General features: G+C 36.8%; 1 protein-coding gene across 5 annotated transcripts; it reads left to right on the top strand.

Annotated features, from left to right (window-relative positions):
• The first annotated feature begins 4,485 nt into the window (after window positions 1-4,485).
• Window positions 4,486-26,984, top strand: LOC109051144 (carnitine O-palmitoyltransferase 1, liver isoform-like). 5 transcript variants are annotated; one of them, XM_042752662.1, is made up of 19 exons: window positions 4,486-4,643; window positions 13,072-13,230; window positions 13,400-13,542; window positions 14,365-14,536; window positions 14,922-15,023; window positions 15,138-15,275; window positions 16,798-16,875; window positions 17,076-17,183; window positions 17,789-17,876; window positions 21,397-21,592; window positions 21,974-22,162; window positions 22,587-22,692; window positions 23,321-23,437; window positions 23,509-23,673; window positions 23,751-23,885; window positions 23,967-24,119; window positions 24,196-24,309; window positions 25,258-25,350; window positions 25,814-26,984. In XM_042752662.1, the coding sequence occupies exons 2-19, from the start codon at window positions 13,090-13,092 to the stop codon at window positions 25,901-25,903; spliced, it is 2,328 nt and encodes a 775-aa protein (XP_042608596.1). In that variant the 5' UTR covers window positions 4,486-4,643; window positions 13,072-13,089; the 3' UTR covers window positions 25,904-26,984. The 5 variants fall into 5 exon arrangements, with proteins under 5 accessions (XP_042608596.1, XP_042608599.1, XP_042608598.1 ...); XM_042752664.1 differs by lacking the exon at window positions 17,789-17,876 and adding an exon at window positions 20,018-20,102 and having other exon boundaries at window positions 4,487-4,643; XM_042752663.1 differs by lacking the exon at window positions 4,486-4,643 and adding an exon at window positions 4,819-5,064.
• The last annotated feature ends 110 nt before the right edge of the window (window positions 26,985-27,094 follow it).

Genomic DNA, 27,094 nt, shown 5'->3' on the forward strand with positions numbered 1-27,094 from the left:
AATATTTTTTTTGGAAACTGCGATACTTTTTTCAGGATTCTTTGATGAATAAAAAGTTAAAAAGAACAGCATTTATTCAAAATATAAATCTTTTCTATCACTTCTTATCAATTAAACACATCCTTGCTGAATAAAAGTTTTAATTTCTTTCAAAAAAAGAAAGAATAAAAATTTACTGACACCCAAACTTTTGAATGGTAGTGTATATTGTTAAAAAAAATCTATTTTAAATAAATGCTGTTCTTTTTAACTTTTTGGGTTGTTGGGGCTTTGGGGGCTCAAGCCCCTGTCCTTTTTCAAAATTATTCAAAAGTGCCAAGCCAAAGGTAAGAAATGTAAACATACTAAATTTTAACATTTTTTCAAACTAAGTCAAAAAAATTTCAAAAAATTCATAAAACGTTATATTACGTTAAATTACCCCAATTTTCCCCGTTTTGTAGTTTTTATATATCCCTGTTGGTTAATTTGTGCATGTTAAGGTCCAACTGACATGTACATTTATGTTGATAGTTGTTTAAATTAGTCACTAAAACACGTAATTTTACAATAATGTAAGATTTTCAGAACTTTATCTTGTGTGAATTGTTTGTTCCTGTAGTAAAATAGACTTATCTCAGAATCTCACACGATCACGTGAAATCATGTGAAACTAAACGAAGCTAAAAATTCTAAATAATTAATAAAAACACTCTTTGAAACGATTTACTAAACACTAAATATCAGTCTAGGCAGTATTATCTGATCATATGTTCACCACAGAAGCCAAAATGAGTATTGAAGCTAGGTTATATTTATATTATATTATATATATTATATATATCTATATTTATAGTAATCGTTTATATTTCAAATGTATTTCAGGGCAGTTCGTAAAGACAGAGAAGCATGAGAGATGGACAGAAGTCAGTTCCACCTGCCACACCAGACTCTCTGCTGCGTATGGATGCCTTTTTAGAGCCAGGGACCTCTTGCAGGGGAGAAGCTTTTCCAAGGACATAATTACAACAGTGTTTAAGGCTCAAGTTAATGTGGGTGGGAGTATAATGAACATAATATGATTTAATATGGTTTATTGGTGGACGTAGCTATAGAGGGACTATATCAGGTCTATAGTTAACCGTAACGGTGAAATGGCGGCTATTGCTTGATGGGAACAATCTTATTTTCTAATAGGCCTAACAAAGATCAAATAATGACAAATATTTTTATCTTCACCCACTTTGGCCTAAATATCTGCCATTCTTTTTTTATTGAGGTGTAGGAGCAGGTATGTTTCTGTCTCTTCCATTTTCAGCAAATAAAGAAAAAAAAACTGTCTAAAAACTATTTTTGTGGTGGTTTGTATTTTTTTTTTTTTTTGTGCTCTTTATGGAACATCAATGCCTTTTTAAGTGATAAACTCCATTATTCGTGTTTGTTTTCACGTATGACACTGTTTGAATGCAGCTGCCTTTATCTATTTAAGAAAGACTGGTAACATCACATATTTAAGTTAAGTTTCCACTTAGTACTGGTATTTTTGACATTACCGAGGCAAAGGGATAAGAACGCTTATGCATTCTTGTTCTAAAAACAATAACTAGAAATTCTCCTGGCTCCTGCAGCTTTTCTTTCCTTCTCTTAGGGTTGCCAGGTTTTAACAGCAAAACACACTACTTAAAACTAGCCCAAAACTAGCTTAGTCGCTTTTCATGGGTTGGGTTAGGGTTAGGTTAGCGATCCAGGGGGTAAAACACATTTTGAATATTATGGATTATCAATATATCTTTGTAGGCCCCCCTCGTTGAGGCCCCCAGTTCCACTATTACCCTCTGTCCAACGCACCTGTGCACAAAATTCAAAACCAGAAACAACAAACTAGTGAAATACTATCTTGAATCATTTAAAGCTGAATTGTTCAATCAGTTATTTAAAACCGTGTGAATATGACGAAATGAAACAGACGCACAAACCAGTTTTCCCCCATATTTCCCCTCCTCTCGACTCCAGTCCAGCGGGTGGCCCTAAAACACAGACGCTTGTTTGCAAAACACCATTAAACCTCAGAGGAAGAAGATTAGTTTCACTGTGCTCTGTTTTGTTTTGTTGTGATGCTGGTTTAATACAAACTGTTAGAAATGTTGTTTCTGTAAATATAAAAATACATTTTTTGAATCAGGTCAGTAAATACCTGTAATATTCACGTCCTCAGTGTGACTAAGTTTTAAAAGCAAGCAGGATATCTGGAGGAGTATCATCTGAACTGAGATCTGCTGCTGTGAAGATGCTGTTTGTTAAAGGGTCATGAAACCCAAAAACACATTTTTTGAGATGTTAACAGATATATATGTGTTGCACATTGCTTAAAACAGTAATAGCTGTCACAAAATATGTTACAAAGTGGAAACTGGTCATTTTTGCACTTTTTGGGACAATTTCGTTCATCCGGTTTAAAAAGTTACGTTCAAGGCATGTGACATAAACCCGAGTCATTTGAGTGCTCATTGGCTGCGTGGCTGCACATTACGCATTTACGTCATTGGGTTGAGCTCCCATTATTAATGAGCAATTATACATGACAAAGGACTCGTCTAATCCAATAACTGTCCCGTGATTTGCATGAGCTATCCCAGTATTTATGCATTGTAAATTAGCACTCGTTGTTGTTGTTTAGAATCATGGCTCGTGTTTGTGCCTTTGTTCAGTGCAACAACACAAAAGTGTTGTTTTTGTTTCCCCACGACGCGACCAGAGCTGAAGTTTGGCTGCATGCTGCTGGTTTGCGGTGTCTTACAAAAACACACAGAAAATATGTTTGCAAGGAAAATTTTTCACCGGACAGTTTTGTGAATTGGGGACTAGTGCAAACCAGTTTCGCGGATCGTCTTTTTTTGAAGAAAGACCCTGTGTCAGTTCCTGTCCTCTCTACCATCTGCACAAATGAGGTACGTGTTTGCCTTAAAGGGGGTCATATGATGCCATTTCAAATTTTCCTTTCTCTTTGGAGTGTTACAAGCTCTTGGTGAATAAAGAAGTTCTGTGGAGTCTCAAATCCAAAGAGATATTCTTTATCAAAGTTAACCCTCGTCCACGCCCCCTGAAACGGCTCGTTCTAACACGCCCCCACATCTCTACGTCAGTATATGGGAAGATTTACATAACACCGCCCAGATATTCACGCAAAGAAAGAAGGCATACCTTTTATTCTCGTTGTAGTATTGTTGTTGCCGCCGCCGCCATGTCATCACATGTGACTGCTGCAAGACCAAAGTACACTCCTTCACAGAATCTGCCTGCCACACCTCCGGCCTTCGCTCATTCAAGGCTTTTTTTGTTTGACGTTGTTTCGTTGAGAAAGCGAAACTACTTTGTTTTTACCTTTAAAAAAATACAAATAAATAAATAACAAGACTAGAAATCTTGTTTATATCATGTTTATAATGGGTTTTATGTTCATGTCTCATCGCTCCGGCCGGACAAGGCATCACAATATCTTAAGAGGTGTAACAATTCCGTCACAAGCTTGAGGCATTCGGCCAATCACAATGCGCTGGATAGTTGGCCAATCACAGCACACCTCGCTTTTATTATATTACCATTTTTGATAATTAAACAGAATTATGAAAGTGTCTCCTGCTCATGAAGCCTGCATTTATTTGATCCAAAATACAGAAAACACTGTATTTAAACAGATTAATTAAATTGTACTCAATTAAAAAAAAAAAAATGTTAATTTTAATATACTTTAAAACATCATTTATTCCTGTGATCAAAGCTGAATTTTCAGCATCATTACTCCAGTCTTCATTGTCACATGATCCTTCAGAAATCATTCTAATATGCTGATTCATTATCAATGTTGGTACAGGTTTTTTTGTAACCTGTGATAGACCTACTTTTTGGGGTTCACTGATAAAGGAAAAGTTAAAAAGGACAGCATTTGTTCAAAATAGAGATGTTTTCTAACTATATTTATCTTTACTATCACTGTTTCTATCAATTTAACAAATCCTTGCTGAATAAAAAAATAATTTCTTTCAAAACAAAAGTTATATTTTAAATAAATGCTGTTCTTTTTTTGTAATGTATTTATTAAAGAATCACAGGTTTCCAACATTGATAATAAATTGGCATCGCTTTAAATGTATTTTAAAGTATATAAAATTTTTGATCAAATAAATGCAGGCTTGATGACCATAAGTGACTTCTTGCAAAAATATAAAATAGTAATGTATCCAAACTTTTGACCCATAATTTTTTTTATTTTTTTTTCATTGCCCCTTATTTTTCATTTAACCCCCTGCCCCTGAGGAACTCTCTGCATGTCCCTGAGCTGTAGGCTACATATATATATTATATATATATACACACACACACACACACACACACACACACACACACACACACACACACACACTTTCCCTGTTTATAATTGCACATCCGAGAAAAAAAAAATCATAATCCTTTGATGTCACATGTACAATCATACAGGGCACCGCTATCTCTGCGGCGTGACGTCACGGCGAGGGGCGGGTCTAGAATGACCCTTATTACATTCATTCATAGCTAACAGTTAAAAAGAGCAGGCGGCGGCAAAACGGTGCGTTTCCCGAAGTCAAGCAGTAATCCACACCGTCCATATCTCAGGAAGAGACGCGGAGGTAAGAATCAACTGTATTTTAAGCAGCTGCGTGAGACTGACCGTGGAGCTCGTGCACCGGTGAAGTAGGTGAAAGTGCACGAGCGCAGCGCCTGCCCGGTATATTCTCGTCCTTACGGTATGACACAGAAAACACAAGGTGATCCCGGACGGCAACGCAGTTTTTTTTCTCTGAATAAAACAAGAAAGGATGTCATTTATGTTTTTATGTATATAAACACACTCCAAGTGTCTTTACATTTACGAGGCCAGGGCATCTCTACAGAGCTGAGAACAGTTAGAATGACGTTCACTTAGTTACTGTTGTTATGTGCGCGCAGCAACTGCGTCGGAATATGTTTGATTTTAGTTATTGATTGCAGTGTCATCAGGGAACTTGTCAAAGTGTTTGTCCTCTTGCTACATACTTTCGATTTGTCTCGGTGAGTAACGTTTAGTAAGTTTAATTGAGAATTATTTTGAATGACGTAATACAACAAATCAAATAGCTTCGCGCACATCCTAATCTGTTACATTTAGAGATATTAATAACCCGTATGTTATAGATTTAAATCAGGAATATGTAAAATTCTATTATTGTTTACTAACCCTGATGTACATCCACACTAAAGAGATGTTATGCAGTATCAGCACGCGGTCACATTCACTTTCACTGGAAGGAAAATAAAAATAATGCAGTGAAAGTGAATGCAATTCCATAAATTCTGGCTAACGTTTCATTCTGTGTTCCACGGAATAAAAATAGTCTTACAGGCTTGGGATAGCGTTAGTATCATGAATTTGCATATTTTGGTGAGCTGTCCATTTAATTGGATAGATCGCTCGTAGAGCAGTAACTATGTAAAAAGAAATATACAAACATGTGTTCCATTTTCTATTGTATGATCAAATAACTTGATACACGTTGCGGAATATTTAATATCAGCTTATTAAAACATATTCAGCCATGATGGCGTAGAGCAGCGTATAACGTCAACACAGTCCCGTGACCTTTCGCCTAGTTTCCATCCGCACCGGCGCGTCACGTGACCACCGCTGCTGGGGGTGAGATTTGACTTGCTAATACATAACGTAGCGCCCTTTCACAAAACATGACCTTCATAGTAACTCAATCTGCGCTAGATAATGCTAATATCACTGTTATACAATTATTACCATCTTATGATAATATTACGGAAAGGTTTGGGTGATCGTTGAGCAAGAAAGTGTGTAGTAATTTATAATAATAATAACAACAGCAATTTTACACAATTAAGTACACTTTATTATTGATAATAATAATAATAATAATGACAGTAAAAATGTTTAATGACAATAGAATAGCACTTTAAAATAGCATGCTGAACAGTTGAGTAGTTATTGTGCATTTAAATACAAACTTTTAAATATTCATAGGTTGAGATGTTGCTGTGTCCTGCTGGTAAGGATGTTAATACATTTACTTTGTTTTAGGTGTTTGTGCTTGAGGTGCAACAGCATCTGTGTAGTTTTATAACTGTTTTCAGATGGTGTTGAAAACATGTGGTTACTGACATTTGCAATTAGTTTCCAAGGACTCCACATTAGCACAACATTAGTGCTAAAACTTGGCCACTATTATCTGGCAATCTCTCATTAACCTTGTGAGAAGGAAGTACTCTTTGACATGCTTTTAAAAAGAGTACTTATTACGGAAATACTATACTTTCAAAGAATACACTTCATTGCATGCTAATGAAAATGTATGATAGTTTAAATGTACATATATTAAATGCAGTTAGATGACTTTTAGAGTGTTTTTTACTCACTTTAGTAAGAATTTGCATAATCATGTACAGTAATTTCACAATTACTTCTACTGTCTTGAAATATGATTTGTGAGCTGCTAAATGTCCTGATTTACGCTAAAATATATTTTAATGTAATTTCTAAAACTTGAATATAATGTATTTAAATATATTTGTAATGACATATTTGTAATAATGGTATAAATTAGTCATTTAAAATATATTATCTTAAAATGTAATATTACTAATTACAGTTAAAAAACTATAATTCTGTATTTTACATGTGCTTCAGTTGATAAAATATTATTAAAATAATGATTTAAAATGTACTTTAAAACTTTTGATTTGACATGATTGCAAAATGCACTTTTTAAAAGTGTATTTAATTGCGTAAAGAAGAGACATAGAGTAGTCAGTGAACTCTCTTCAAGCATACTTAAATAACCTTTAATTTAATTTTATCTGCATTATATTTCAAGATTCAAAGTGCACTACAAGTACACATTAAATACAATTAAGCAGATTTCCATTTCACAAGTGTATAATAGTATGGTTGTGTTTGTAGTAAATCAGTGGTTTGTAGCTTAAACATTGTTCGTGTAATTCAGCGACTGAATGAAGTCTTAAGACTTGCAAGAGTGGAATCCAAATCTTCAATACTTATCTTGCTTGATCTGTCCGCTGCTTTTGACACTGTTAACCACCAGATCCTCCTGTCAACCCTACTGGCAAAGGCCATCTCAGGAACCGCACTCCAGTGGTTTGAGTATTACCTATCAGATAGGTCCTTCAAAGTATCTTGGAGAGGTAAGGTGTACAAGTCACAACATCTAACTACTGGGGTGCCTCAGGGCTCAGTTCTTGGACCACTTCTCTTCTCTGTCTACATGGCATCATTAGGTTCTGTCATTCAGAAACATGGCTTTTCATACCACTGCTATGCTGATGACACTCCACTCTATCTCTCATTCCATCCTGATGATCCGACAGTAGCTGCTCGCATCTCAGCTTGTCTAACAGACATTTCTTACTGGATGAAGGACCATCACCTTCAACTCAACCATGCCAAGACAGAACTGCTTGTGGTTCCAGCAAACCCATTGTTTTAATCACAATTTCACTATCCAGTTAGGCACATCAACCATAACTCCTTCAAAAGCAGCCAGAAACCCTGGAGTTATGATTGATGATCAGCTAACTTTCTCAGACCACATTGCTTAAACTGTCCGGTCCTGCAGATTTGCTTTATTCAACATTAAGAAGATCAGGCCCTTTCTTTCGGAACATGCTGCACAACTCCTTGTTCAAGTTCTTGTTTTGTCCAGGCTGGACTATTGCAATGCTCTCTTGGGAGGTCTTCCAGCCAGTTCTATCAAACCTTTACAATTAATCCAGAACGTGGCAGCAAGATGAATTTTTAATGAGCCGAAAAGAATACACGTCACACCTCTGTTTATCAATTTGCACTGGCTACCAATAGCTGCTCGCATAAAATTTGAGGCATTGATGTTTGCCTACAAAACCACCACTGGCTCTGCACCCCTTTACCTAAATTCATTACTTCAGACTTAGGTGCCCTCTTGAAGCTTGCGCTCCACAAGTGCCATCTCAAAGAAGCACAAAGTCACTTTTACGGACTTTTAAATTAAATGTTCCCTCCTGGTGGAATGACCTGCCCAACTCAATCGGAGTCCTTAGCCATCTTCAATAATCGGCTTAAAACACATCTCTTCCATCTTTATTTTACCCTCTAACATTAGCACTCACTATTCTAATTCTATTCTTAAAAAAAAAAAAAAAATCTAACTAGGTTTCTAATCTTTTTTAATTCTATCTGTTTTCTTTTAATTTATTATACAATTAACAAAAGCAAAAAAAAGACCTCTAACACTAGCTTGCTGTATTATTTTTCTATTCTATCTGTTTTCTTTTTTATTTATTATATTATTTAAAAGCGCTTGCTACATATACTGCGTTTAAGCTAACTGAGACTTGTTATAGCACTTGTATATCATTGCTCTTTTGTTGATTTTGATTGCTTCCATTGTCCTTATTTGTAAGTCGCTTTGGATAAAAGCGTCTGCTAAATGACTAAATGTAAATGTTAATGTAAATATATGGGTTTGTTTCTTCATGGGAACAGATTTGGAGAAATTTGGCATTCCATCATTTGCTTATCAATGGATCCTCTGCAGTGAATGGGTGCCGTCAGAAAGAGAGTCCAAACAGCTGATAAAAATATCACAATAATCCACAAGTAATCCACACTCCTCCATTCCATCAATTAACATCCTGTGAAATAGAAAGCTGCAGGTTTGTCGTTAACTTCAAACCAGTAATATATTATAAATACGATATATACCACAATATTGTTTCTCCAGTGAAAAAGTTCTCTGGTCTGAATCAGTTGACAAATGTGCACAGATCAAGCACTGTTTACAAGAAAAAAAAAAAAACAGTCAAAAACATCTTGTGTTACTTGTGTAACCCATGTTCTCTGAGTAGGGAATGAGACGCTTTCATTGGTTCACTCGACGCTGCATAGCTATGATGCAATGGGAACGATATACCAAACAAACCAAGCTAAATCGCTGCCATATCTGGCCTGATGATGAACCAGATAGTAACCACGGCTGGTTCAAGTGGACAAGACCCAGGAACCAGGAGCCGTGTCAACATTAAAATTATAGAACTTGATGAAAAATATCAAAAAAGACCATCATACCAATACACAAACATCCTCTAAAGTAACTCAACCAAAAAAGAGCTTGAGAGGAAGCCACACTACTGGTGGAATGTGCCTGAACACTGAGAAGTGAGAAAGACCTAACACCTCGTATGTCAGCGAAATATCATCTCTAACCCAGTGAGAAATTCTGTGCTTCAGTGCGGCAAGCCCACGGCGGCCAGCAACAAAGCATATTAACAGCTGGGGAGATTTCCTCCAATGGCTAGAGTGGTCCACATAGAGCTTCAAAGCTCGGACAGGGCAGAGCATGTGAAGTCTCTAATCCTCTCCTGAAGCAAAAGGAGGAGGATAGAAAGAGTGAAGGGTTACCACCTGAGAGCAAAATAATGTGGACAAAACCTTGGGAACATAGCCTGACCTGGGTCGTAAGGTTACTTTGATCAAGCCTGGCGTGAAGTCCATACACACCTCGCTGACAGAAAGAGCTTGCAAATCCCCAACTCTTTTAAATGAAGTTAGCACCAACATATGAGTAACCTTGAGAGTCAAAATCTGCTCTGGAGCTGACTCCCTAAGTGCTCAAAAGGAGCTTCCATTAAGCCCTCCAGGACGACTGACATGTCCCAAGAAGGAACTCCAAGGTGGCGTGATGGCTTCAGACACCGAACCCCATGCATAAACATGGAGACAAACCAATGTCTCCCCAGGTGAACTTCATCCAACTCTCTCCGAGAGGCGATGCCACAACATAAACTTTCAGGGTAGTAGCAACCACTCCCGCCGCAATTTTTTCTTGCAGGAACTCCAGACTGGCTAGGCACCATGACTCAAAGACCTTCTACTTTGAGGAATGCAGCCTCTTCGTGGAAAGGGCTCTGGCACTAGCGACAGGCTCTTGAACATTAGCAGGAAGACTATTAGTAAAAGCTGGTGGCCTTTTATGAGCCATACCCACAGCTTCCAGATCTCAGGTTGAGGGTGTCAGATCTTGCCTTGAACCTGACATTGCAGAACTTTTCTGATCGGAAACTCCCACTAGGAAGGTGATCTAGAAGAAAAATAATCTCCGAGAACCACGTCTGAGACTGCCAGAACACTGCACAACAATGCCAGAATTCAACTTGACACTCAGAAATGCATACAGTTTCAGGTCCGGCCAACGGTGAGCAAACACATCTATACCCAGAGATGCTGGGGAACTCAGGGAGAACCAAAGTGGGCATCTCTACAACTACTAACAAGCAAAAAATCCCACCTCTGCCCTGCCTAGCAAGTCACAAATCGGGGCTACTGTTTGGCATTTCAGCATCCATCTCCCTGATCTGAGCTTCTGTCTTAACAGAAGTTCCACTGTGAGGTTCAAGGCCCCCAGGACGTGAACCACTCTCAGGGAAAGGAGTCTACCTTGAGCCCAAAGTTGAAGACGCGCATGCCTATCTAGGGTGTGTGACTGGGAACCCCCCTTGGCAGTTTATATAAGATACCACCGCCATGTTGTCCTTCCTGACAATCATGTGATACCCCCTGTAGTGAGTGGAGAAAGTGTATCTGTCCCAGATAGAAGACTCTTAGCTCCAGGCTGTTTTTGTGCCAAGAGAGGAACTCTCCCGTCCAAACTCTGCAAGCCGGTGTGTCCTCATAGATCGCTCCCCAGCCCGTCAGAGAGACAGTATGTTGTGAGGGGAGGTGAGAACTCTCTATTTGGCATTCATTCTGAGGCCAAGAAGTGCTCACAAACTTTGTGGCGGTTGTTAACAGAAACATTTTGGTGTACATTTTGAAGCGGGCCAAGCATGTGTTGAGGTGGAAAATCCATGCAGGAGCCAGATGGACCTGCATCTGAATGGAATCCAAGTGAACCCTCAAGAAAACAGTCTGTTGTGAGGGGATGAGAACATTCTTTTTGGAGTTCATTCTGAAGCCAGGAAGTGCTCACTGAAACTTGATGGCCTAGCTTGAATTGGGCCAAGCATGTGTTGAGGCTGGAAATCCAGGCAGGAGCTAGACGGACCTGCATCTGAACGGAATCCAAGTGAACCCCCAAGAAAACAGTCAGGGGGTCAGAACATTCTTTTTTTGGCATTCTTTTCTTAGGCCAATAAATAAAATGTGGCAAAAGAGAGTGGTAATTCATTAATTTCATGGAGTGGGCTAAAATGAGCCAATCGTCTAGGTAATTGAGTACACAGATGCCCTGGGGCCTCAATGGGGCCAGAGCAGCATCCATGCACTTTCTGAATGTCCTAGGTGTCAAGGCCAGGCTAAAGGGAAGAACCTTGTACTGGTAAGCCTTTGCCCCAAAGGCGAACCTGAGGAACTTCCTGTGGCGCCGAGCAACCTGAATATAATAGGTATCCTTCAGGTCAACAGTGACAACAGTCTCCTGCACGAAATCTGTGACATAATAGCCTTCCGCACTCATCATCTTGAACTTCCCTTTGTAAAGGAAGAAGTTTGGTCATGCAAAGGTCTAGGATTAGGCGTAGGTTTCCATCTTTCTTGGGGATGAGAAAACAGTGACGTTTTCTACTTCAGTTGGAGGAACCTCCTCTGTAAACCCCTTGTGGAGGAGGGAAGATAGCTCCTGCTGTAGCACAGAAGCCTCTGAGGCACTGCTCATTACAGTCAGGTGAACCCCACTGAAGTGGGGGGAAGGGGTTTGGGGTGGAGTTGTGACAGGACAGAACTGAACTGAAAGCCTGGTGCATCTCCGATCCCCCACGTCAAAAAAGAGTGAGACTGAACAATTACTGCACACTGGAACGCGCTGAGTAGGGAGGCGTGGTGGATGTGAAAGAACCAAATGAGGAGAGCGTATGAACCCCCCCCCCCCCCAAATTTGTAAAGAATAACACGGAAAATCTGTTTGAACAACAAACCTGTGTGTTTACATAATAAGAAATACACAAAAATAATATATTAAGACACCAATTTGCAATATATAAGTGGTTTTGTAAGCTGAATATAGCTGGAAGCAAATGAGACTGGAAGTAAGACCCAAAAAATTTACAAATGGTCGTGTGCTCCACGGAAACCACTAGGTTGGTGAAGTCTGGAGATCTGGAGATCTCATGATGCAGATCACTGAAAAAGGGCAGCTTTCTCCACGCAGGCCTCGAATTTGGGCTGCTCAGAATCCACTCATCGAGTTTAGACGAGTGGGATTCACAGGGCTCGTAGGGCAAAACAATAGAGAGCTTCACAATTCCACGCATTTCACCGCAAGGAGAACAGTGTTCCACTATCGCAGTCGCCGAAGTGCAACTGAAGAAAGCACAATGAAAAACAGTGAATATCGGGCAAAAGAAGGGATAAAATGACCTCTTCGTAAAGGCAGAGAAATCTGAGGATTGTCAATAATGTGGGTTATTGACTTTGGACAGAAGCTACATTTTAAAGTTAAAACACCCTAAAGATGGAATTGTTTCTTACAAATAAGCAGCTTTTCACATCACAAGGCGTTAATTGATGGACTGGAGTGGTGTGAATTACTTGTAGATTATTGTGATGTTTTTATCAGCTGTTTGGACTCTCAACCTGACGGCACCCATTCATTGCAGAGGACCCATTAGTGAGCAAGTGATGTAATGATACATTTCTCCATACATTTCTCCAAATCTGCTCTGATGAAGAAACAAACTCATCTACAACTTGGATGGACTGAAGGCAAGAAGATTTTCTGCAAATTTGTTTGCGACTTATTCCTTTATTTCATTTGACTCCTTCCATTCAAATTGTGAAAAACGTATATGCTGATATAATTTGTAATGAAAATGTTGCATTAAATAAATAGCATTTTCACTAGTTGTCTTCAATATTACTAAATGAAACCATTATTGTTTTTTTTTTTCTTCATATTACCATAGTAAACATTTAGAAAGTTCCAGCACAGTCCTCAGGACTGTGAGTCGTGTATATTACCTATGTTGATTATGACTCTTGTCTAACTGCTGTCTTACTCTTCTTTGTCACAGTGTGAGTGTACAGTCAGCATGGCAGAAGCGCATCAGGCGGTGGCCTTCCAGTTCACCGTCACTCCTGATGGCATCGACCTGCACCTGTGTCATGAGGCCCTGCGCCAGATCTACCTGTCTGGCCTCCACTCCTGGAAGAAGAGGTTCATCAGGTTCAAGGTGACCTCACAAATGACCTCCTTATCCAACTGATTAAAGAGATACTGTATATAATTTATTTTTTCAGGATAGTTTGTGCTTTGAAAATGTTTGCCAATCCCATTTGAATAGAACTTTGTCTTATTAGATTAATATTTGTTTAATATTAGATTATTTCGTGTTTCTGTAGAATGGTGTCATGACTGGAGTCTATCCAGGAAGTCCCTCGGGGCTCCTGGTTGTTTTGGTGGGTTACATGTCCACCACCAAATATGCCAAAATAGATCCTTCCCTAGGGATGGTCACTAAACTGTCAAAACACCTACCAATCAGGTAAACCACTGAACAACAGTCACCTTTTTGTCATTAATTATTAGCAATTTATTATGATACATTTGGAAGATATCCTGTAAATAAATCAATAACATAGCAATCTTGACCGGAAGTTGTTAATAGGAAAAAGTAAAGCTGTCCAAAATTCAAAGTAATAAGCAAACATGAAGGTCTGATTCTTTGCTTGTAGTTTTATCTAGTTTTGTTTTGCTTTTTGTTGTTGTTGTTGTTGATGTTAAAGAAGTATAGCTGTTCAAAGTCCAAAAACATATGCAAACACAAAGGTCTGATTCTTACTTTGTTTTGTTTTGTTAAAAAAGTATACCTGTCCAAAGACATATATAAAACAAAGCTCTGATTCTTTGCTTTGTAGTTTAACTAGTACATTTATTGTTTTGTTTTGCATTTGTTTGTTTTGTGTTTGTTGTGTTGTTTTCATAGCTAATGAAAAGCTTAGGAATCAGATGTTTCTCTTTGTAGTTCTTTCAATCTAAGATTTTCAAAACAGATTACAATGTTATACAACAAATGTGTTTTATTACTACTGTATATCACACGCACATCACCAGCTATTTTATGAGTAGCCATAACAAACAATTCCATGTCTCTGAAAATCTTATTATACCTATACAGTGCTGATAATAAGAAATCATTACTTAGCATTCCTTAACTAGTGTTGAAGTAGTGATCTGTGCTGATTAAATATTTTATCATTTTAATAATTAAAAAAATGATTAGTAAACTAATAATAACTAATGATTACAGTGCACTGGAAAGGACACTGCAGTTAATTTCTAACTTAACAGCTGTGTTTCCCTGCAGTAAGTACGTAACAGAAGAAGGGCAGCGTGTTGTTGGTGGTGTGCTGATTGGGACCGGATTGTGGATTGCTGTGACTTTCGTAATGAGAAATGTCCTCAAGTGCTTGCTGTCCTGGCATGGCTGGATGTTCAATCGCCATGGATCTTTGAACTTAAAAACAAAAATTTGGTTGGTGAGTGTGGCCTTGATGGAGAATCGATCACTTAAAAGAATAATTCTACCATATAATATGCTATATTATGGAAATATTGGCCATTTTTTTTAGTCCACATGACCCAGAGTTTTGGTTTTCAGGTGAACTATACCTTTAACACACCCAGCTTTGTATATATTTCCTAGAGTATATTCAGAGAGAGTCCAAAGTCGAATAAGTTTGTTTTATAACGTAACTTCAGCACTGTTCTGATAATTGCATATTTCTTTGGAAGTTTTCTCTGTGACATTTTGTCAGCTTTTGCTATATAGCTGTTCACTAGAACTTGTCTAGTTTTATTATTGGAAGAATCATGCTTGTCTCATGTTTGACTCTTGACCCAGTATTAACGCTATTCACACAGGTGCTGGTGAAGTTATTTTCGGGGCCAAAGCCAATGCTGTACAGCTTCCAGAGTTCACTACCACGGTTACCAGTGCCTCGTGTAAAAGACACAGTTAGAAGAGTAAGCTATGCATTTTTATTGCATTTTAAAAAGATCTAATTTATTAATAGGTCAATTAATTCTTTTTAAGCACCCTCACTTCTTCACATCCTTATTGTTTGTTTGTTTTTTCAGTATCTTGATTCAGCTCGTCCTCTGATGGATGATGAACAGTACAAACGTATGGAGGGGTTGGCAAAGGATTTTGAGAAGAACTTGGGCCCCAGACTGCAATGGTACCTGAAGCTCAAATCCTGGTGGGCCTCCAATTATGTAAGCCTGCTCTTTTTTTATTATTCAAAATCACTCTCACCAGATTTTCTTGAGGGATTTTGGGAAGATTTTTTTTCATTATAAAAATGCATCAACCTTTTTTCAAGTTTGCCTGTCTTGCAAAATAGCATGAAGCTTCTTAAATAATGAATCTTAAGATACCTTTATTTGAGATTTGTGTCATACTGTAATGTGGGGTTTGGGTTTTGTTTCTTGTTTAGGTTTTCTGGTCTTTTATTTTGATATTTTGCCTTGTTTCATGTTCCTGTCATGTGATCATGTCATGTGCTACTCGTGTCATGTTGTGATTGGTTGCTTTAGTCATGTGCCTTGTTTCCCATTGGTTGGTTTGTGTCTTTTGACCCTTACTGTTTGGTATTTATAGCCCTCGTGTTGCCATCAGGTGCGTTCAATCAATCGGCGACTGACTTGAAGCAGTGTATGCCGGTTAGATATTTTGTCTGACTTGAACCGGCACCGATGCCATGTCACTGTCACGTGTGGCATCAAAGTACCGCGTTATATATTAATGATAAAATGGGACAAATGTAATGTCATTTAGTGGCGGCAGGAGCTGTGCATTGCCGGTACATGTACAGTCACACAAAACAACGTGTTCGGTAGTTAAAGATGCAGCGCGTCTGTTGAGTGCTCATCTTATGAAATGATGTGCTCAATAATTAAAGAGGCAGGTCAGCGTTTCTGTTATTTGGTTTGTGACATCCTTTACGGGAAACACCAGCGCAAGGATGCTGACAGCACTTGGTCACAAGTCGCACCAGAACCATTTTTGCAACTGAAACTTATAAATTGCACATGGTTCCTGTTCTTTTGAAAACGTCCCAACCCTAATGATGCCTTTATATAGCGCTTTATTGTGTATTACTGTACACCCACGGCAGCCACAGGACAATGACGCCAGTGCGCTAACCACACACAGGTGGAGAGGATAGAGAGTCATAGAGCCAATCAAGAGGATGGGGATTATTAGGAGGCCATGATAGACAAGGGCCAGTGGTGAGCTGCAGGGTGGCTCACCATGGCTCCACTGCCCAGGTCTCCCATTGCCCCATGGTCCAGGTTCACCATTGCTCCTCAGTCCTGGTCTTCTTCCGTGCCATGATACAGGTCCTGTTCCCCTGCATGGGCCTGGCCCTCCGTCCCTCCCCTAGTTCCACCTCTGCTCCACCACCCTCCTGGACTTTTTGGGTGCCTTGATTCCCATTGGTTGGTTTGTGTCTTGTGACCCTTATTGTTTGGTATTTATAACCTTCATGTTGCCATTGTCTCTGGTCGAGTATGATTGGTGTAACCTGCTGTTGGTGAGTTTGTGTTTCTGTTCATGCCAAGTCAAGTCTGTTCATTCCAAGTAGAGTCTTTCTTTGTTTGGATTTTGGATATCATTTTAAGTAAAAGCTGCACGTGGGTTCTTACAACTTGCCTTCAGTGGACTGATTGTTACACATACCTTGTATTATGAAATTATGAACTTCTATATTTGACTGTACTGTAATCCTCTCAGGTCAGCGACTGGTGGGAGGAGTATATTTACCTCAGAGGTCGAGGGCCAATCATGGTCAACAGCAACTACTATGCAATGGTAAGACTGATTTTGTTAAAAAGAAAGTCAAATTGTCAAAAAAATCAAGAAGGTGAAATTTAAAAAGAATTTCATCAAAATATGAAATTAACATTATTTTTCACCTTTATTATTTTTACCTTTATTGTATAATAATTTCATAGCAGTGTTCAATGGCAGTATCTCAGGAGAGTGACAATCACTTTCTCTGTCTTTATCAGGACTTCCTCTATGTGATCCCCACTACACGTCCAGCTGCCCGTGCTGGTAATTCCATCCACGCCATCATGATGTACAGAAGAAAACTGGACAGAGCACAGATCAAACCAGTGAGTGTAGATTCCACAACAAACATAATCATCTGTGTTACACAAGATAATGTCACAGAGGTTTGAAATGACACAAAGGTAAGTAAAAAGTTATCAAATGCACTTTTGGGTGAACTATTCCCTTAAGTGTAATTATTAAGGTTTCATAGGTCTAGGTAATTTATGGGTCAGTGGCGGTAAGCACTACTCAGAAATTCAGATGAAACATTAACCACTTCTGAAAACTGAGCTTTAACTATCACAAGGTGTTTATTATATATTATATGACTATGTGTATGTGTGTGCAGTATATACATGTTCTCTTCTGGTCTCTCTTACCTCCTACTTCATATCAAATGTCTTTTAGTGCATGTTTGTGTCTGTTTTTTTGTTTGATTTTTTTTTTGTTTATATTTGTATTTATTTATACTGTATAATGATTAAATCAGTAGACACATGTTGAAAAAGGCTGTTTGTCATGTCATACCATGCCTGTCTCTCTCTAACCGCCCAAACTCTGTGTGCATGACTGTGAAAGCATCCCTCTCATAAACGATCTTGTGTTTTGTTCTTCGCTCCCGGACGTGTCTGTGTTTGCTATGTGCGCTCACACACCACACACACAGTTATACTTGCTGGAGAAGCGAGTGCCGCTGTGCTCGGCGCAGTGGGAGCGGATGTTTAACACGTCCCGTATTCCCGGGCTGGAGACAGGTAAGAGGAGGGGCTCGTCCGTCTTGACCCAGATCTGACCCACACCCTTCATCAGCTCCAGCAGCGGCCGCCTCAGTCTCAGCCTCAGGAAAACAGCACAGCGGACAGGAGAATGCAGAGTTAATTGACTCAGTAGTCGACTGATAAGGGCTTTTTATTGGCTGATTTCTAGAGAGCAGGGTGAATGATAGTGGATTTAATTATGGTTTATATGATATTATACAATTTAATGACACCAAATCTCTCTTGGACACAACTTCATACCAGTAGCAGATGATAACCATAATATCCAGTGCCAATAATAGTGATACACCAATATATAATAATATAGAAACAGGTAAACAGTTTAAAAAAATTAATTAAAAAAATAATTAATTATATATTAATATAATAAATCATATATTTTATATGTTATTATTATTATTTGAATTTATTATTAATATTATTATTTTTCTTTTTATTATATTAATCATATAATAACATTTTATAATATTTATAATAACATTATTTAATTGTATGAAGTCATATAATTTATATATCGTTTTTAAGTAGTATAATTACAATTTTAGTAGTATTTTAGTAAGTATTTTTCATTTTAGTCACGCTAATGCCATTAACAACCTGTATGACTTCCTTTATTTGAATTTTGGTACATGATTTTTTATATAATTATGATATATCTATATCTCATAAGTGTTATATATATATATATATATATATATATATATATAAATTTTCATAATATAAGAGCACTTCTGGATTTCTTCTCTTTATCCACTTTCAATAATATCAATAATAGTGATACAACAATATATTGGTCAAATATAGAAATAGTTAAATAGTTAAAAATAAAATACATAATACTTAGGGCTGTCAGTCGATTGAAAATTTTAATCTAATTAATTAGACAATGTGTCGATTAATTAATCAAATTAATCGCATATTAGATTTTGCTGTGAAATTTCCCACAAAAGATCATTTAAAGCCATTATTGGGTTAAATGAGAAAACTAAATTCTCAAGTGAACCACACCTTCAATGTCTTAGTTTATTTAATAAAATCACTAAATGATAAGAAATAAGAAACTAAAACTGCCAGCAGGTGGCGCTCAAAGTCTTTATGAGTCATTTATTCATTCATTCATTTGATTCATTCAAACAGCTGATTCATTCAGGGATGAAGTTAACGGCTCTCTTTATAAATGGGGCTTTGAATCATTGGTTCACATGATTAGTTCAAAACCTGGATTCATTCAGAAACAAATCCCAGCTGTGTTGCTCGGAGACACGCAATTCTGCTGTGGCTTTAAAGGTAATTTCTCTGCAAAATTGAGCAAAAACAGACAATACTTTGTTTAAACTATAACACAATATTAACTTCTTATTTACTAAACTGTTGTATCACATTTAAACTCATGATATTCAGGACAAAAACAACGCTCATGTGATATTGCTTTCTCTGCCTGTGTGATATCATATGAAAAAAATATGAGACAAATATTTTTTACCCCAATATCTTTTGTAAAATGTAAGATGATGTATATGTCTGGGGGCGGGGCCAGTGCGTTAACTTAAATTGCGTTATTTTTTCATAACTAATTAAGTTAACGCATTTAACTGACAGCCCTAATAAAAATTAATTATAATAATAATAATCATCATAATATTATTCATATTATTAATAATACATCTTATACTGTAGATTTTAATTACTTATCATTCACATAATATTTTTTTTTACAAATCATGTAATTTAAAAATAATTTTGAAGTGTTATTTATTTATAATCGCTTTCATGCCATTTACAGCATGAAGGCATTATTTCTTTTTTCTGTATGTTGTTCATCAGTCACACACTCTTCAAATTCGCCTGAACCATTGGAAAATGCCCATCAGACAACCACTATCAAATAATCCTCAATTATCACATATTGTATCTTCCTGACTGTTATATATTAATGTAGGCTGTTTTGTCATTTGGCTGCTGTGCTGTTATCCGGCGGCTGCTCATCATGTTGAATTCATCTCTCCTGATGATCCTTCACTCCTTCCACTCTTTTCTTTTTAGTTTCCAGTTTTCCTCTACAGGTGTTTTGGGTTTCTTCTTTGTTTTTGTGTTTGACCTTCCGTTCTGCTTCACAGCTCATGGTGTTAAACACAATCCCATTGTGCTCATCTCAGTACGAGCGTATGTTCAACACCAGTCGAGTACCCGGTGTAGAATCAGGTAGAGCTTCCCCATCACCTGCTTCACTTCACAACCAACATTTGTGTGGTTTAATGTTTAACCTGTTATCTGAGACGGGATGAATGGAGAACAGGAAATAGCATGTTTTTACACCCATCTGCTGGTGCCAATCAAAGATGATTGTTGTTTTTATTGCTACTAATTTATAACATACTGTAATACATTCAAGAGGTTTTAAACGCTGAATTAATTCCAGTTTAGTAGCTAATAATACACTTTACTCAATGACTTAATCTACAGCAATACCATTTAGAAGATTTATATAATATAATAACGTAATAATGATGATGTGCTGTCACTTACTAATTCTTACTAAATGAAACTAAAAAAAAATACTAACTAAATAAAACTAAAAATAAAAAATTATTGAACAAAAATAAAAAATTCAAAAATTTCTAAAACGAATAACTTAACAATTTAAAATATCACTGAAAAATTTCCAAAATTTCTGGAATATTTCCAAAATTTACTGGAAATTTTCCAACTTTTTGCAACCCTAATTAAAATATAGATAAAAATAATTTTGAATAACTTAACACGTTTAGAGTGCATGTATACTATTAATGCAAAAGAATATGAATAACAATATAATAATAATTGTATAAACGATTATGATGATGATGAAGATCATTATAATTAATTATAATTAATGTTGAACTATAATTGAGAGTGCATGTACACTATTAATGCAGAAAACCTAAAACAATAAAATACATAATATAATAATAATCAATAATAATACATAATTAACACGCTTAATCAGTAATGATGATGATAATAATAATTTTCTATTATGTCTAATGATATGATAATCATTAAAATAATTTAAAAACATAATACTATATATAAAGTGACATACTGTATATAGTTATATATATGTATGTAAATCTGAATCATGTTGCAGGCAGACAGTTTCCTGCATAAATAATTTTATCTATATTAATATTTAATGTGCATTCGTTTAATTATTTGGTTAATAGTAATAAGTCTATGTATAATGCACTTATAATGTGTTTATGCAAATCCAGTACAGAAAAACAAGCCTTCGTTTGGCCTTCCTTCTCATCATCTACTTTGCCTTTCTCACCTCACCTTTTGCTTTTCTCGTCATTGTCTACTGACCACCATTAATCATTTAACCCTTAACAAATACAGCCTAAACATGACACATTTTGCCAAATTTAAACTGTACGAATAATTGATCAATTATTTTAAATGATTGTTTTCATGCACATTGACACACCTCCATCCTCATGTCCGAATTCTTCATCAGACGTCCTTCAGCACATGAACGAGAGCAAACACATCGCCGTGTATCATAAGGGACGCTTTTACAAAGTGTGGATGTTTTATGACGGACGGCTGCTGTTGCCTCGAGAAGTTGAGCAGCAGATCGAAAGGATCTTAGCCGACAAGTCTGAACCTCAGCCAGGAGAGGAGCTGCTGGCCGCCTTAACAGCGGGCGACAGGCGAGTTATTATTATTATTTTTTTAAATTGTTTATTTTTATTTATTATTATTACTTTTTTATATACTTATTTTTTAATTAAATAAATTTTTAATTAATTTTTTTTAATACTTAAAATAAAAATATTTGGTAATTAATAATACAAAATTATATTGTAAATATATTTTAAATATCATAGTCAATGAGATTGCATTAATACATGAAATAAAGTTTATTTTATCCGTGGACTTGAGCTGGAAACATTCTGTGTCTGCAAAATCTACGAAATGCTGCTTTAATTCATGAAACAGATGTTGTTTCTTCTCTTTCTGTTCATTAAAATGTGATAAAGCCCATTAAAAGCCAGGTGATTTTATCTCTGCTTTTGTTCCTCATTACCCAGAATTCCCTGGGCCAAAGCCCGCTCACAGTTCTTCAGTCGAGGGAAGAACAAGCAGTCTCTGGATGCCGTGGAGAAGGCGGCTTTCTTTGTTACTCTGGATGACAGCGAACAGCGTTACGATCCAGAGAATCCAGTGCAGTCGCTGGACAGCTACGGCAAATCTCTGCTCCACGGAAAATGCTACGACAGGTGACTACGACCTCGCTTGATTAGAATTTATTAGAATGTTCATTTATTGTAATCTTCAAAAGTTTGGGGTGAGTAAACATATTCTTTAATAGTATTCATTCATTAAGCAATTCAAATTCTATTCATTTATTTGATTTAGAACTTTCTATTTATGAAACAATTTATCTGTTTATAAAAGTGGCAAAATCAGTTTTCAACATTGATAATAATAAGAAATGATCCTGAAAATTCAGCTTTGCATCACAGGAATAAATAACATCTTACAATATATTTGAATAGAAAATAGCTATTTTAAATTGGAATAATATTTCACATTTTTACAGTTTTACTGTAGTTCTTGTTAAGCAGAAGAGATGTCTTTAATAAAACCTTTCAGACCCCAACATTTTGAAAGGTTTTCATTTTTTTTCTTTTTTGTCTCCAGGTGGTTTGACAAGTCTTTCAATCTGATTGTGTTCAAGAACGGCACTATGGGATTGAATGCAGAACACTCCTGGGCCGATGCGCCCATCGTTGGCCATTTGTGGGAGGTGAATAATCCAATTTATTGAGATATTGAGATGGATGAACTGTTTTGGCAAGAAAAAAAATTCTTTCTTTCTTCTGTTAACAATAAAGCAAGAAGGTATTTTGAAGAATGTTGGTAACCAAACGGTAGCCATTTACTTGCATAACATTCTTTTTTCCGTCCATATTATGGAAGCCAATGGCTACCGTCAGCTGTTTGGTTACCAACATTCTTCAAAATACCTTCTTTAGTGTTCAGCAGAAGAAAGAAACTCACACTGGTTTGGAACAACATGAGGGTGAGTAATTGATGATACAATGTTCATTTTCAGGGGAACTATACTTTTAAAGGGACGGTTGACCAAAAAAATTACAAATCTGTCATCATTTACTCACCCTTATACGGTTTCAAACACAAAATGAGATATTTAGCAGAATGTCCTGGCTGTTCTTGTTCATACAAATGAAAGTGGATGACAATTAAGACTGTCAAGCTCCTACATTAACATAATCACTGTAAAACTGGTTAATATGACTCTTGCACTATTTATTTCAAGTCTTCTCATGTCATTATATAGCTTTGTGTGAAAATCAGACAAGTTTATGGTGTTCAAACATTTTAAACCTTTCCTGTTGTTTCTATTGTGGCAGCATGTCTTGTCATCAGATCCAGTGAGACTGGGCTATACTGAGGACGGACACTGCAAAGGAAACTCCCATCCCAACCTGCCGGGACCCCAGAGACTGCAGTGGGACATCCCAGAGGAGGTCACTTCAAATGTTTTGTCCATTTTAAACACACTTTGCTTTCAGAATTTAACATAATTTTTCCTTCACAGTGCCAGGCAGTGATCAGCGGCTCTCTGAAAGTGGCTAAAGCTCTGGCGGACGATGTTGACATGCACATCATCCCCTTTAAGGACTTTGGCAAAGGCCTGATCAAGAAATGCAAGACGAGTCCCGACGGCTTCATTCAGATCGCCCTCCAGCTGGCGCACTTCAGGGTACGAGCGATTCTTTTACAATTCTCTGGATTCTTCCTCAGGTGTCTGTGCTATATGTTCAGATTTTCCTTCCGCAGGATAAAGGCAAGTTCTGCCTGACGTACGAAGCCTCCATGACGCGTCTGTTTAGAGAGGGCCGCACTGAGACCGTACGCTCCTGCACCAGTCAAACCTGTGATTTTGTCAGTGCCATGATGAATGACAAAGCAACGGTGGGACTTAGTTTGATGGCTAGCTCGTTTCAGTGTGTTAGTTTATTCCTGATAATTCCACCATGGTTTTTTTTTTCTTAGAGAGAAGAGAAGTTGAACCTGTTGAAGGTGGCGGCAGAAAAGCACCAGGATTTATACCGACTGGCCATGACGGGAAATGGCATCGACCGCCATCTTTTCTGCCTCTACCTGGTGTCAAAGTACCTCGGGGAAGATTCGGCTTTCCTCAAAGAGGTGTGAGATGCAGCACAAGCTAAATCCATTTCATGTATATTTTGCTGGCTAAAAACATTGGTTGGGTTTGTTGCAGGTGTTGTCCCAGCCCTGGAGATTGTCCACCAGTCAGACTCCTCTCCAGCAGCTCGATCTGTTTGATTTAAAGAAGCATCCAGAATACGTCACCAGCGGAGGTGGTTTTGGACCTGTAAGCTCAACATTTTGTTTCGGGCACTCTGTCTGTTCATGATTCAGTGAAATCTCAACTCTTGGTTCAAAGTGTTGTGAAAGTCTGGGGTGGTAAGAGCCGGGGGGTGTAAACTATTTAAATTGGGTAAATCATACTTATTTTATCTTCTGGGAAACGTGTAAGTATTTACGTAGCTTCTGAAGTCCCAGTACTAAACAAAAAATATAATCGTTAAACAAAATGAGAAGAATGTACACATCATCATCCTGTTCAAAAGTTTACACCCCCCGGCTCTCAGTGCATTGTGTGGCCTTCTTGAGCATCAGTAAATGTTTTCACGTTTAGTAATAGTTGTGTATGAGTCCCTCAGTTGTCCTCAGTGTGAAAAGATGGATCTCAAAATCATACAGTCACCTTTGGAAAGGGTTCAAATATGCAGAAGATGCTAGAAAACCAAAGAATGTGCAGGAGCTGGGGGATTTTTCTGAAGAACAGCAGGCAGTTGAACTGCTCAGGACCAACAAGGGACTCATGAACAACTATCACAAATTATAAAAACAGTCATGGATCATCCAGGAAATTCCACATAGTATTAAGATTCAAGGGTATGTAAACTTTTGAATGGGGTCATTTTTATAAATTCAGTTATTGTTTTGTCTCGTGGAGTATATCTAAACATATGTTATGTCAAATAGCTTATTCGGGACAGTACTAAATAAAAAATAACATGCAATTTTGTTTCAATTATTAACATTTTGTACATTCTGCAAGGGGTATGTAAATTTATGAGCACAACTGTGTGTGTATGTGTGTGTGTGTGTGTGTATATATATATATATATATATATATATATATATATATATATATATATATATATATATATATATATATACATAACACAATACACAATAAAATAAAATATATGTTGTTTTTTGCCAGTACATGACCAATATGTGTGTTATTTAGGTTGCTGATGATGGTTATGGTGTATCATATATTATTCTTGGAGAAGATCTCATCAACTTCCACATATCCAGCAAACACTCCAGCCCTGAGACCGTGAGTTCACTTTATTACATCTCAAATGTAATATAAAATATGATAAAGTAAACGTAATAATAATTATAGTTGTTATTTTTTTTATACAATTAATAATCGTATATAAAGTAGTTTTTAAGATGTTTTTAAGAAATTAATTATTCAGCATCCAATTGATCATTAAATTGATCAAAATTGGCATTAAAGACATTCATAAAGTTGTAATGGTTTAAAAAGATTAAAATATAAATGTTACTTTAAACTGTAATTTTTTGTTTTGTTTTTTAATATTACTGATTTTACTGTATTTTTGATCAAATAAATGCAGCCTTGGTGCAGAAGCATTAAAAAATCTCAGCAACGTTAAACTTTTGAATGGTAGTGTTTAATAAAATTGATAATATTGTTCAAATTATTCATAATATGATGTAATAATTGTGTATATATGTAAAATAAAAATGTTCCCTTCTTTTGTGATTTACAGGACTCTCACCGCTTTGGAAGCAACATTAGACAGGCAATGCTTGATCTCCTGGATCTTTTCCAGCTTGACAACAAAGCTAACAACAAGTGATCTTTCTCTTCTTGTTTTCTCATTTCTCAAAAGGAAAATCATTTTAAAATATTTTAAACAGAGGGCTGATCCTCCTTAGGCATGTACAGAGTTATTGTTGTAATGATCATTTAAACAGGACGGAGCATGCTCTCTGGGATTCTGATTAAATTGCATTGTTGAGAGAAGATATTTTATTTTGGGTTGATAATTATATCACATATTGAGATTGTTGTGTTTGTGCTGGGATGCATGCATGCACTGTTGCCTTAATCTCCAGAACGGATGTGAATGGGCGAGAAATGTTCTTCAGGAGATCCAGGAAAACCTGTGGCCTTTTTGTGCTGCTGTACATTCAGACTTTCACTTTTTCTGCTTTTGTGTTCAAACATTGAAGTGGCTCTTTTCTCTTTTTTTTTCAGATAAATATCTCATACTCAGGTTTTCAACTAATATATTCACTTTATAGTGACTTGAATTGTTTTTGAAGTAAAATGGTGACAGGGAAGACAAGCCAAATATTTCAGACATATAGAGCAATGATACATATTTGGTTTTTTTTGTTTTATTTATTTAAGCAAGGTCAAAGAATTGCAGCAGTGTGAACATTATCATATATATGGTTAATTTAATTTATTTAATGACTCAGTAACACTCAAACAGCACTCCAAATAATGTAATCATTTAGCTGTATGTTCATACTAGGACATTCTGAGTGCACTAACAACAAAGCCAAAAATAGAAGAAATTGGGATATCATTCCCAGGGATAAGGGGCAAAAAGATTCATCTCTGTATATGTTGTTTGTCAGTGACAGAAAGGTGTGCTATTTATTTATCGGTTCCTCATCAAACATTTCTGAAAGTGTGCTTATGGATTTAATGAATAATAATTATTCTTGATTGTAAACATGAATGCAAATGAATACAATTTAAAGAGAAAGTGTCACTTAACTTGATGTGTTGTGCAATGTATCAAATATATTTGTATCATATTTTCCACAGCAGACCTCATTTTAGCAGCACAGGTGTGATATAGGAACTGTTTGGCATTGTTACTGTAATTCAAAACACATTTCAACACAATAAAAGTTCAAACAAAAGATGGCAACTAGTGTGGGTTTATGCAAACCAGTTGTGGGACAGGACTTGCCCCAGACCAAGCTGCTGACTTGGGTTTTCCTGCCGGAGAGCCCTGAGCAGATGGCAGCAT

Source organism: Cyprinus carpio, chromosome B25 (assembly GCF_018340385.1).
Source record: "Cyprinus carpio isolate SPL01 chromosome B25, ASM1834038v1, whole genome shotgun sequence".
Classification (NCBI taxonomy): Eukaryota; Metazoa; Chordata; class Actinopteri; order Cypriniformes; family Cyprinidae; genus Cyprinus; species Cyprinus carpio.

What these genes read in the sequence shown, in the direction of transcription:
- LOC109051144 (XM_042752662.1), top strand. Translation starts at nt 13,090, where the DNA reads ATGGCAGAAGCGCATCAGGCGGTGGCCTTCCAGTTCACCGTCACTCCT. An exon ending in AGAGGTTCATCAGGTTCAAG is followed by an intron (nt 13,231 to 13,399) that starts GTGACCTCACAA and finishes GTGTTTCTGTAG; the next exon opens with AATGGTGTCATGACTGGAGT. An exon ending in CACGGAAAATGCTACGACAG is followed by an intron (nt 22,163 to 22,586) that starts GTGACTACGACC and finishes TTTTGTCTCCAG; the next exon opens with GTGGTTTGACAAGTCTTTCA.